General features: G+C 37.1%; 1 protein-coding gene across 1 annotated transcript in view; it reads left to right on the top strand.

The window, feature by feature from the left end:
* Positions 1-14,095, top strand: part of LOC140842921 (probable U3 small nucleolar RNA-associated protein 11) — a 185,619-nt gene that overhangs the window by 62,311 nt on the left and 109,213 nt on the right. The window contains exons 3-4 of the mRNA XM_073211125.1: positions 1,942-2,033; positions 2,137-2,230. Coding sequence (XP_073067226.1) covers positions 1,942-2,033; positions 2,137-2,230 — 186 coding nt within the window. The remainder of the gene's footprint in view (positions 1-1,941; positions 2,034-2,136; positions 2,231-14,095) is intronic.

Here is a 14,095-nt window from a genome sequence, read left to right as displayed (position 1 = left end):
TAGCGACGGTTTTTCATCAACCGTCGCTAATATTGCGACAATTCCACAAACCGTCGCCCATGTGCAACAGTCTTGTATTCTACCGTCGCTATGTTAGCGACCGTTTTCAATCAACCGTCGCTTAATTTTAAAGACGACGGGTTTTATCAAAACAGTCGCTATAGAGCGACAGTTTAAATAAACCGTCGCTTAATTTGATAAGCAACGGTTTTCATAAAACCGTCGCTATGTAGCGACGGTTCAAGCTAAATATAGCGACGGATTTTACGAAATCGTCGCTAAATATAGCGACGGGTTTTTAAAACCGTCGCTAATATTAACGACGGTTTTGTATAAACCGTCTCTTAATATTAATGACGGTTTTTTAAAACCGTCGCAAAAATAGCGACGGTCTTCTTCCAAAGAACCATCGCTATAAGCGACGGGAGTTGAAAAACCGTCGCTTCTAGAATGCGACGCAGCCTCCGGTGACGGATCGCGAAACCGTCGTCTTACCCTTTTCATTATCTAAATAATAATTCCAAACTATAATAAAAGAATCATTAATATTTTCAATATCAATCTTCACAGTTTAATCTAAAAATTAATAAAACTCTAATCAAATAATTGCATGCACAATGATATTAGTATTATTAAACATTAAGAGACCTGAAGTAATTAAATTTGATGTCATTATCTAATTTTTATGTCACAAAAATCAGCTCAAACAAATGATAAAATATTTTATTTTGTTCAATAAAAAATATCGCCAAAGCATATTTTTATAAAATTTGTGGTTCGTCTATAATTATCATATGCTAATAAATATTTCTTTATGTTTATAAACAAAATTAATCTTTTAAAATATGATATCATCTCTAACAATTTCGTAAATTTGAAATGTTAAAATACTATCATATTTAAGTAATTATTCTAGTTAATTATAAGAAAATCATATAAAAATTATTTCTAAATTTTTTAATATAATATCAAGATTTTGTTTTTTTATTTCTGTGATATCATAATTTTGTGTGTTGTGTGTGTATTTGTATACTCAATCAGGAGTAGGTCTTTTGTGAGACGGTCTCACGAATCTTTATCTGTGAGACGAGTCAATCCTACCGATATTAATAATAAAAAATAATACTCTTAGCATAAAAAGTAATATTTTTCATGGAAGATCCAAATAAGAGATCCATCTCACAAAATACGATTCGTGATATCGTCTCACATAAGCTTTTGCACTCAATCCGGAAGCCAATTTTCATGATTGAATTTTAGTTAATTTAGAATAATTTTTTTGCCACAATATAAAATACTTTTCATCAAATCAAGATTCTCTGCATTGGTGTCTCCTTTAAACCCCAAGCCTTCACCGCTTTCCACAGGCGAGTCTTCTGTGCTTAATAAGTATTTTGAATTTGGTGTAAATACGAAAAAAATCCGTTGTTTTTTTTCTGTACCGATAATATTCGCTGTTTCACGGTTAAATTATTTCAACTCAAGATTTTTGTTAGCCCTTTATGTTTTCTGTAGTGGTTTTTGCCTTTCTGAAGTGCGTAAATTGATTTTAAAGTTCTGTGAATTTTTTTTGCTAGCATAAAGATGTCGTCTTTAAGGAATGCTATTCCAAGGAAAGCTCACAAGGAGCGCGCTCAGCCGTAAGTGTGATTATTTTTTGGGGCCATTAATTTCTTTATTGCCCGTTTTGAAATATTTTGACGTATATTTCCGGTTCACTCAATTGATGATTTGTTGTGTGTACCAGGCATTTGAGAAGGAAATATGGGCTGCTCGAAAAACATAAAATTATGTCATTCGTGCACGAGCCTATCACCAGAAGGAGCAGACTTTACTGGTAATTTCTACTACGCTGCGTCTTGTTGGTTTTGGTAGCATTTTATGAACGAAATTTGCCGAGTTCTTATTTTATGGTAAGTCGCTTCTGCGTGTTTATAACAGAAACTCAAGGAAAAAGCAGCATTGAGGAACCTAGATGAATTTTACTTCAAGATGATTAAAACAAAAACGGTTGGCGGAGTCCATAAACCTGAGTAAGCTGGAAAATTTTATTTTTATGAGGTTATCTGTTCCCTTTTGAGGATATTTATTTGAGTGTAATTTGAATATTAGCTGTTGAATGTGGATTTTGTAAAGCAGCCAGGCTAATAAGTACACTAACGAAGAACTGATGTTGATGAAGACCCAAGACATTGGATATATTTTGCAGAAGCTTCAAACTGAAAAAAAGGTTTTATTTTAGAGTTTATGGTTTTTTGGGTCTCGGATTGTCGAGATAGCTGTCATGCAGGTTCTTTATTCTGAAATTTAACTTTTTGGATGCAGAAAATTAAAAGACTTAATGGTATGCTGCATTTTCTTGACAATCAGTCATCATCCAAACATGTTTATTATGCCGACAACAGGGGAGTGATCTAGCCCTTTTTTCTGCTGATTCTTGATAGTTTTCATACCCATTTTTTAGAGTAGTCAATTTCATGTTATAACAGTTATGTCACCACCAAAGTTTATTCTTTTCTCATTATTAGATATGGTCGCTTCTGATAGCTCAATTAATTTATTTCTTCAAAGTCATTTTATTCCCTTCTGCTTTAGAAAGAACGTCTAATATGTAATCTAGGCAATTAAGATAAAACTATCCGAAGGCCAATTTCAAAAGTTCAATGACCAAGGGGCAATGAGACTGTCTTCTCTGGAACTTCTGTTTGAATCACTTGAATTCCATGTTTACACTTGTGTGTCTGCAAATGACAGATTTTTTTTTCATCCAAGACAGTGATTTGGTGGTAATGTACTGGTCACACAAAGTATTAATGCATAAAATGGTGCAGGGCAAATATTGCTCAGTAGTATAGCATTTTGAGCTTAGTAGATATTTTTGTGTTTCATGAAGTATGTTGGCTGGCTGTTGATTCTCTTTCTAGGGAGGAGTCAAGAGAAGTACGCAAAAAAGTTTCAGAGCAAGGGAACCCATCAGCTTTTAAAGACTTGCCTAAAGTTATTTTGAGGTACTGAAAGCTATTTTTTTTAGTCAATTGCCTCCTACGAAATTGGATTGCCAGGTTGATAACCTGTTTCTACTTGCCTCCCCACAATTAAGATCCCTACCGAGTACCGAATGATATCATTACCGTCAATCCATAAGCTATATTGCAAAAACGAAGTGGACTATAAATAATTTGCTTTAGTCTGCCTGTCCTCACAGCTCTTTCATTTGTCTCTTCACCACCCATACTTTACCCCCTTTAAGTTATCAATACCTCACTTGTTGATTGAATATGGTGATATTTTGCACCTTGTCATAATATCTTATTTTTCTTATTGAATTTAGTTTTCAATTTCTACTTCTTTGGTATTCCCTGCTATTGTTCGAGTTTTCTCTTCAAAAACTTTTTTGGATTTGTTGGTCACAAATATATACCAATTGTGAATACCAATCACATGCTATGTGAGTTAATTATAATTCCATTTATGCGTGCATGATAAATATTATGGTCGTGTGTCCTTTTTGTCTTGTCTGGACTTTCTACTGGGCTTCTATTTCTTCCCAGAGATCAATACTATCCCGTCATTGTGAGTGTTGTATCTTTGTATAAATTTTATGAGAATTAGGGGATGATACTTTTCTCCATCATTTATCGTTGCCACTTGACGAACTTTGGTTCAAGAAATCGAATTGATGCACAAGTGCTAGAGCATTTAAACCCAACTGACGTTTTTTGTATCATGACTACTATCTATCATATTCCCTAAAGGGTCTTGCTTGTTGGCAATCGTTGCTGCATTTTCCTAAAATTTAATCCTTGTTCTATGTTGTATCTTTCTGCTTTGATTTTGTGTATTTAGTTTTATTCCAAATGACTTTTCTGTTTCTTGTAGAACATAACTTTATCGAATCAAATGGTTGGTCATCTGTCCTCCGTGCACAAATCCTTCTCCTTTTGATGAGTTTTTCTTTGGTTGATTTCCAAATTTCTTTTCAGTCTCTCCTTGGCTTTAGGCCTTCATATTACTTTTGTTTCTCTTCTACATCGAGGAAGTTAGACTAGAATTTGTGGTTGAGGAGTTTAGTTTAATCGTGTATAGAAACATGGTCAACATGCAGGAAGACAGATTCTTCATATCGAGAGCTAGAGGCTAGAAAAAAACGGTTAAAAGATCTAGAGAAAATATACACGGATATGTCTATGCAGAAAGAGTTATAGGTATCAATATTTCAGAGAGTACGTTATACGCTTCATTTTTTCCTTGTTTCGCTGTAGGGTAATCATTTTAATGCATCATTGGTGCAGAAAAGGGATAAGAAACGCAAACTGCGTGAAGATGAAATGGTTAGTCCCACTTCAAGACCCGTGTATAAATGGCGACATAAAAGGAAATGTTGAATAGAATACTTATATAACGAAGATTTCTTGAATGAGAACCTGAGGAGGGGAAATGCAACAATATCTTGTAGTCATCTGGGAAGCACAATTTTCGTAACTGTGTGGAAACTGCGTGATTTTTTAATCGGAACAACCGTAAACGTTGAAACATAATTTTTCTGTGACTGATGTTGGAAACAAAAGTATACTTCAATGTTTTCATAACCGGATCACCTTCATAACCGGACCGGTGATCGAATCGAAAAACACATGTTGAATTTATGGTGTGACTGAAAATTGTTATATTATATAAAATAATAATATAATATTATAAATAATGAAAAAGATATAGTTACCGATATAGTGATATTTCATGCTTTTAAGTTCCCAAAAATACTCTGCCATTAGAGAAGTCAGATCCATCAAATTTCACTACGAAGAACTACAATAATGTAAGTAAAGTTTATAGCTTATATTTTCATTGTCGAAATTATTTTCCTTAAATATATAATTGAAAAACGTGGGAAAATAGAGTGTTGTTTTGAATGTTATATATATATATATATTTAGAAAACTAAAATTTAAAAATATGTTCTATTTAGATATATGTGTAATAAAAGAGTTACTTTGGAGAGAGTTCAAACAAGTTTTATGGTTTATGCATAAGTTTTTAGGTTTTGCTACCTTTTGCTATGACAAGCGAGCAAACTTGGGCCGCCACACATCGATTTGGTATTTAAAGAATTCGGTGGTGAACCCAAGTTGGTGATTTATTGTTAAATTTGATCGTGAATTATTTAGTTCTGGCCATATTGATAAGTTGTTTTTGATACTGGGTGAGAAAATTGAAGATAAGACATTTCTAGATTTGATAAAAAGGTTGTTTGAATGTAAGATAGTCAACATTGAATTGGGTGTGGTTTGTTTAGGCAGGGGTCTGCCTCAAGAATCTGCCTTGAGTTCGATGTTGATCAATGTTTACTTTAATGGGTTTGATAAGGAAGTTCAAGAATTACTATTAAACACGAATAAAGAGATTCCTATGTTCGTGGAAAATGATCTTGTATCGGCTGAAAGAGAATCGGACCATGTTTTTTTATAAGCCATTGAAGATTTATACTGTCCGATTATTGGATGAGATATTTGAAGGGAAATAATAGTCTCGAGTTTTAGTGATATATTATGTATGATTATTTCCCTAATATAATTTCCTATGGTGATTTGATTGAGTAAATATTTAATATACTTTTGCCTTTCTTAGATAAAGAGATATTAATTCAAACGTATTCAAAGATTTGTTATTTGTGATAGAAAATTTATGAGATATAGTGTTGGTATTTAAAAAGAGTTTATTCCTAATAAAACTCTTGCCTTCCTTCTATTTTAGGGTTCCTTGTGGAGATAGGATTCTTCATCTATAAATAAGAAGCCAAGCACCTTGGGGAAGGTTGCTTCGATACTGAATATTCACACACACGTAGCAGAGATTTGCAGAGCAAAAGTTCTTCTCGAAGTCGTTGCTGATTTGAAGAGTGGTGGTATTTGTCGTGTTGCCTTGAATGTTGGGAAACATCTGTAACGAAGTTGACTGAAGATTGTTTTCGTGGATTCCCTTTTTGGCACACGTGTTTTTGCTTTCTTGTTAAAAGTTGTATTCTGGTTATTTATTTTAGAAAGCATTTGTTTTCTCAACTTGTTGAGAAAATTGATTTTTGTTTAAGTCACTAGTGATAGGTTTTGTGTAAACGATTGGTTTTCTAGTGATTAATTTTTGCCATAAGGCACCGCACAAGTATTTATACTTGTTCATATTTAATCTCGGTCATTTATTTATTTTATGAGAATTTGTGTTACCCAATATAATATTCCGCTGCATGTTGTCCTAGATGTTGTAACATCTGGCACAACACTTAATTCTGACCAAACACAAATTTGCGTCTTATACTAATCTGATTGTTTTATATATATTTATCATCTGTTGGACAAAATAAATCCTTACAAGTGGTATCGGAGCTTTCTCTTGATATACTAAGTGTTGATTCTGGTTTTTGTTTTGTTCTGACAGAAATATTTAATGGACACGTCGTTTGCAAGCGCGGCACTTCGACCACCAGTCCTAGATGGTACCAATTACAGCCTATGGAAGGTTAAAATAAGATACTACATAAAATCTCTAGATGAACGGGCATGGCATCGTGTTATCAATGGATGGACTCCACCAGTCGTGGTAGATCAAGAGGGTGACAAACGGACAAAGCCTGAAACTGACTGGACTGCTGATGAAGTGCACAATTCTAATCAAAATTCAAAGACCTTGAATGCTATATTCACAACGGTTGACACAAACATGTTCAGCTTAATCACAAACTGTACTTCGGCTAAAAGTGCATGGGACATCCTTCAAAATCATTGTGAAGGATCTGAGAGTGTGCGAAGAACCAGATTGAGGATGCTTACTTCCAGATTTGAGATGATGAGGATGGAAGAATCAGGGGGCATACTCGAGTACGATCGCCGCCTACGGGAAATTGGTAATGAAGCATCAGTGTTGGAGAAGCTATCTCAAATGAGCGTCTAGTTAGCAAGGTTCTCCGTTCTCTGCCTGAGAGATTCAACATAAAAATTTGTGCAATAGATGAGACTAAGGACACATCTAAAATGGCGTTTGAAGATCTGATCAGCTCATTGCGTACTTTTGAGATGAACCTGGACATGCAGAAGAAGGATAAAGGGAAGACAGTTGCTCTCCAAGCTTCAAATGACTCATACAATGAACTCCTCCAAATATCTCAAGAAGTCAATGATTCTGATCTCTGCGAGGATTCTATCTCCTTCATCACAAAAAAATTTGGTGATTACTTGAAAAGAATCCGAGATAAAAAGAAGGATGCACAACCAGCTAAATTTCCCAGTCTTCCTAAATCTGAGAAGTCACAAAGGTTCCCTGTCAGGAAACAATTTCAACCAAGGAATGAAGGCAAGGGACAATCTAATGCACGGAAGTATGATTCTGTGCAGTGTAGAGAGTGCCAAGTCTTCGGTCACTATGCTAACGAATGTGCCAACAGGTTACGCAAAAACAAAAGCTACAATGTATCTCTAAGCGATGAAGAATCTGATCTTGAGGAGAAATCCACTAATGAAGATAATCAAACCTCCTTGACTGCACTATTGACAGAAACCCACTGGCTGCAAGTGAATCCTTTAGGTGTTACCCTAGGTGTTGCTACACCTGGCCGCAACATCTGTGAAAAATCAGTATGTTTCAAGTCTACAGCTTCTGGAAACTCAAATGAAGATGATCTGGAGGTTGATAGTGAAGAACTTACTCTTGAGAGTGTTCAAAAGCTTTATGAAGAACTGTTTGAAGATTGGACCAAAAGAAACAAGCTTAACGCAAATCTTATGAAAGAAAATACCGAACTAAAATCGGTGGTGAAAGAAAATACCGAACTGAAATCGGTGGTGGCGAAACTTGAAGTCATCCTTTGTAAAAAGGATGTGGAACTAGGCAAGCCCAAGGATGAACTTAAAAAGGCTACTGAAACCTTATCTAAGTTTAATTCAAGCTCCTCCAAGCTTGAAACCATTCTTTCAATGGGTAGAGATGACAAGAAGGGTTTAGAATTTAAAGACAGTGTGTAAGAAAATGGTGAATCCTCAAAATCCACTGTCTTTGTGAAAGGAAAAACTGAAACATTCACACCGCCACAATCTACGTCTCCGACCAAAAGCTTCCCACCAAAAGGACAATCCACTGCATACATTTCTAAGAAGAGAAGACGAAGGTATGTATGTCACTACTGCTTTAAGCCTGGACATATTAGGCCATATTGTTTTAAACTCAGGGATGACAGAATGAATCAAATGCCAAGGCGGGTGTTGCCCAAAATGTTGCACAACACCCTCCGCAACATATCCTACCATCGACCTACAGTCAGACAAATCTGTGTACCAAAGGTAAGAACTCACTGTAAGGTTGTCTATACTTCGTTAAAAACTAACACTGCAGGTCACTGGTACTTTGATAGTGGAAGCTGACGTCACATGACGGGTTCAAAAGAACATCTGATCGATTATGTTGAACAAAAGTGCGGTAGAGTGACCTATGGAGGGGGAGCAAAAGGAAAAATTGTAGGAAAGGGTACACTGAATGTTGAAGGATTACCAAGGCTCCACAATGTGCTCCATGTTGAAGGATTGAATTCAAATTTGATAAGCATAAGTCAATTGTGTGATGATAATTTGCTTGTTAAATTTGATAAACATAACTGTGAAGTTTTTGATGGATCTAATGTGTGTATTATGACAGGTACAAGGTCCTCGGACAATTGCTATCAAATAGGTGAGGAAGTTTCGTGCAAACATGTGCAAATCACCGAACTTGACCTTTGGCACCGAAAACTCGGACATGCAAATTTTAAAACCTTAAAGAATCTGAGTAAGTACGATGCAGTAAGAGGTATGCCTAATCTCTCATCTAGTATACCATATGTTTGCGGGGATTGTCGAAAAAGAAAATAGACCCGCGTGTCGCATCCAGTGTTGCCAACATCTGGGACAACACGCTGTCTGGAACTACTTCACATGGACCTTATGGGTCCTATGGAAGTTGAGAGCCTCGGAGGTAAGAAGTATTCTTTTTTGTGTGTAGATGATTTCTCACGCTTTTCATGGGTAAGTTTTATTAGAGAGAAATCAGGTACATTCGATGTTTTCAAAAATATAATCACAAGAATTACCAACTTCCATAACCTGAAGGTAAGAAGGATCAGAACCGATCACGGGAAAGAATTTGAAAACACTTCTTTCTCATCCTTTTGTGACAGGAAAGGTATTTCTCATGAATTCTCAGCACCAAAAACACCACAACAAAATGGCATTGACGAACGAAAGAACAGGACTTTACAAGAAATGGCGAGAGTAATGCTAACCTCAAAGAACATTGCAAAGCGTTTTTGGGCAGAAGCCCTTAACACGGCATGTCATATTTCAAACAGGGTGTATTAAAGGAGTGGATCAACCCTGACATCTTATGAATTAATTATGGAAAAGAAGCCTAACCTTAGATATTTTCATGTTTTTGGCTGTGTGTGTTACACTTTGAATGACAGGGATCAACTTGCTAAGTTTGATTCTAAGAGTGATAAGTGTTTGTTCCTCGGTTATGCCACTAATAGTCGTGCTTATCATATGTTTAACCTATGAACGAGGACTATTATGGAATCAATTAATGTCGTTTTTTATGGCTGTGCAGATCTTAAGAAGAAAACTGTTGAAGATGACATTGAAGATCTTTTGGAAACTCAAACACCACTGGAAATTGCAGATGTTGCCCCAGATGTTGCAACATCTGACACAACATGTGACACTGAAGTCACCGAATCACAAGAAGATGCTCACAACGATAATGAGGTAGTAGATGATGGACCGTGTATTCCAAGCAAAATTCAAAAGAACCACCCATCATCTCAAATTATCGGAGAAATGAGTGAGGATGTCAAAACCAGGAAGAAGGATAAAGTCGACTACCGAAAAATGGTTGGACTAGTGTGCATGAGTACCGTGTACTCACATGTTAGATTTTCATGCTTTGTGTCTCGATTGAGCCTAAAAATGTTATGGAAGCATTAAAAGATGAATTTTGGACTAATGCTATGCATGATGAGCTTGAAGAGTTTGTTCGAAATGATGTTTGGAATTTAGTTCCACCCCCTGACCATGGCAATGTAATTGGAACAAAGTGGGTTTTTAAAAATAAAACAGATGAGTCAGGAAACATCATTCGAAACAAAGCAAGGTTGGTTGCTCAATGGTACACACAAGTTGAGGGGGTTGATTTCGATGAGACCTTCGCTCCTGTTGCCCGCATTGAGTCAATCTGACTACTGCTTGCAATTGCATGCTACATGAAAATAAAACTTTTTCAAATAGACGTCAAAAGTGCCTTCTTGAATGGTTTCTTGAGTGAAGAAGTACATGTGAGACAGCCTAATGGATTCGAAGATCCAAAAAAATCCGAATCATGTGTACAAGTTGAAAAAGGCTCTTTATGGCTTGAAGCAAGCACCTCGTGCCTGGTATGGAAGATTGACTGACTATCTTCTTGACATTGGGTTTACACGAGGTGAGGTACATAAAACGCTTTTCATTCAAAAGGCTCAAGGTGTGATTCTTATTTGTTAGATCTATGTCGATGATATAATCTTTGGCTCTTCATCACAAAAGCATGCTAATGACTTTGTTGAATGCATGTCATCTACATTTGAAATGAGCATGGTTGGTGAGCTAAATTTCTTTCTTGGTTTGCAAATTAAACAAATGAATGATGGCATCTTTTTGTGCCAAATCAAGTATGCAAAAAATTTGATTAAGAAATTTGCAAATGAAAACACCAAGCACATGAAAACACCTATGGGATCAAATGAGAAATTATCCAAAGATGTTGCGACCGAAGATGTTGACAACACCCTTTACCGTAGCATCATAGAAAGTCTCTTATACTTAACGGCTAGCCGCCCAGACTTAATGTTTAGTGTTTGCTTGTGTGCTAGATACAAATCTAGTCCTAAGATCTCTCACTTAAAAGCTGTAAAACGTATCCTACGATACATAGCCGGAACAATTGACTTAGGACTATGGTACACTCATGACACCAAATCAAATTTAGTAGGCTTTTCCGATGCCGATTGGGCTGGGGATTTAGATGATAGAAAAAGCACTTCTGGTGTCTGTTTTTATCTTGACAATAACCTGATTTCTTGGCATAGTCGAAAACAGAATTGTGTGTCACTTTCCACTGCTGAATCAGAATATGTGGCAGCTGGAAATGTGTGCCCTCAACTCTTGTGGATGAATCAAATGATAGAAGATTATGGGCTTAAGAGTGAATCCTTAGTCGTGTATTGTGATAATTCTAGTGCAATTAACATTTCAAAAAATCCGGTACAACACTCTCGAACAAAGCACATTGACATAAGAAATCATTTTATTCGAGATCTTGTAGAGAAAGGATTGATCAGAATGGAGTTTGTTGATACAAATAACCAATTGGCCGACATATTCACCAAAGCATTGGATTTTGAGAGATTTTCCAACCTTAGGAAGTCTCTCAGCATGTTTTTTGCCTGATCACTCATAAATGTTGTCTCAGATGTTACAACATTTTGGACAACACCTAACATTCATCTGCATTTTTAGGATTTAGGCATTCTGCATTACATTCATATTGTGATATGTTGTGTTGAAACTGTGTAGCATAGTTTTCTGATGCAGTTACAATTCCTTGTTTTATTTTAAATCGTCACACTTATACATGTGAACTCAGGATTTAATGTATGGTCACGTAAATCTGACAAATGTGACATGTGACTCTATATCATTATACAAAATGAAATTGGTCTGTGTCAAAAGGAAAGAAGGAAAAAGCTGCCTAAAGGAGCCCAATGAAGGCTGTGCTTTTAGTGTGGGAGCTACCCCTTTTGAAATAAACACAGAAATGGAAGGAAATGGAAAAAACTACCTAGAAGAGTCCATTGAAGACCGTTCTTCTAGTGTGGGATCTACCACCTCTATGATCAGAAAGTTGTTAAGTCCCTAAGTGTGAAGAAAAATCGAATTTGTTTTTCTGGAATTGTGCATGTCGTCAGAAGATGTTGCCAACATTTGTGAAAACACTTCATTTGTAAACATATCTCATATTTGGTTTCATGTTTCTATTTATGTTACATTCTGTTCTTAGGCATCCATAAGTCATGCATAAACATAACATTGTGAATCTCGTCATAAGGTTATCTGTGTTTCAACAACGACATTTTGTGAAAAATCTAATTTTTACCGGAAATCGAATTCATGTGTGCTTCGGTGTTAAGTGGTGCTATAATTCGATGTGGGTTTTATTTCTGGAATTATTTTTGAACCAAAATTGCACACTATTATTACGATAAAATCTGAAGCAGTAACGGTTATTTTTCTGCCCGTTGTGTTTATCTTTGAAGATTTTTTTTACCATTGTACTGTGCACCCATGATTATCTGCGTGATTTACACCGCCTATTTCATTACCATTTGCTCAATCAATTCTCGAATTTTCGCTCAGTCGTTTCGAAATCCTTCTTTGAAGAAAGATTTCATTGTTACAAAATTCTTAGATTTTCCTCTCTGTTCGTGAATTAACTTTCGATCTACAATCAATGGCAGGAAAGGGCTTTGATCCCCAAGATATTCGAAGTGAAATGGGATATACAGACAATGTCGCCCCCAACGCGACAACATTTGCTGCAACACCCACTGTGGAACCAACCCTACCATTGGTACCTGCTGTTGAAGAACCGGTGCCCCTTGAAATTATTGAACCAGGTGAGCCTGAGAATCCACAGGACGTTGATAACCCACCTATCATCAGAGTGTTTGATCCACCCTCTCCTCTGAAAAGACGATCAAAGAGACAGGTCGGGTATAACCCTGACCTCACACCAGGAAAAAGATTCTGATACAAGGGTCAGCCCTCAACTCGCCCTTCACTTATTGATCCTGCCGAAACGTCGGGAGATGATTCCAATGACGGAGACTACGAGTTCGTAGCCCGCAAAAATCCCGCACCACGGGTGGCCACCAAGTCCCCCTCGTCATCTATTGGAGACTCGGACCCCTCTGTTCGCGCCACACAAGATATATCTAAGCAACACTCCTCGTCTGATGAGGATGAAGTGTCTTTGGCCCAAGTGTTGGCTGACTTGAAAAAGGCCAAAAAGACTGCCCCTGTCTCTTCTACACATGCCTCCCCAATTCAGCCCGCGTCTGAGAAGAAGTTCGAAGCAACTATCACTGATATACTCTCTGGTGAGGAAATAGCCTCTGATGATTCAAGGGATGCAGATGTGCCAGATGCTCCAGATGTTGTGTTAGATGTTGAGGACATCCCAGACAACACTAATTTCGGTGAGTATGATCTGGCCAGTAGCTTTAATCCCAAGTTCTATTCGGAGACATCATTCTCAAACTGGGATCTCTACACCAACCGAGAATTTATTGACGAACGGAATGTCGATATGGATGCTTTTTCCAGCTACAATCTGGTCGCTTTTCTCAAATCCCGCGGTTTGTTCTCTATCGTCTCCTCTGTACTCCCTTACTTCCATAAAGTTGTGCTTGAATTCTATGGCAACCTCTCCTCGGGGGTGGGTGATGCAAGATCGGCCAAGTTTGGTCAAGTCTTCGTGAGAAACAGGGTATACAATTTCGACCCTCATGTTATCAATGTTCACTACAATACCCTTGCAATTGATGAAGGTCCTCCGCCGGACCTCAATGAGGTGATTTCTGTTCTTACTGGTGGATTTATTAGCACATTTTCTGCCCATCCATACAAGGTCCTTGCTGCCAAGCTCACGTCCCTATACTCTGCCCTTCATAAGATTGCCGTCTGAAAATGGACTCCAACCACCAATACCACGGTGGTAACAAAGTCCCAAGCACTGACACTGTTTGCCATTGGAAACTGCACTTTGAATTTTGGGCGTCTAGTCTTTTTTACTATTATACAGTATGCAAATGGCGGATTGAAGTCATCCAAGCTCCCATTTCCTTCTCTTATTTATGGAATCCTGGAGTCACAAGGATTCGTTAAGGATATCACAGAACAATCCACCATTGTCGGCGACTCACTAAAGATTGCTCCTGCTCTCCTCAAGTGTACAAGGAAAATTGATCTTCCCTAGATTGACCCTACCA

Source organism: Primulina eburnea, chromosome 10 (assembly GCF_022965805.1).
Source record: "Primulina eburnea isolate SZY01 chromosome 10, ASM2296580v1, whole genome shotgun sequence".
NCBI lineage: Eukaryota > Viridiplantae > Streptophyta > Magnoliopsida > Lamiales > Gesneriaceae > Primulina > Primulina eburnea.
This window is presented reverse-complemented; position numbering and strand designations above follow the sequence as displayed.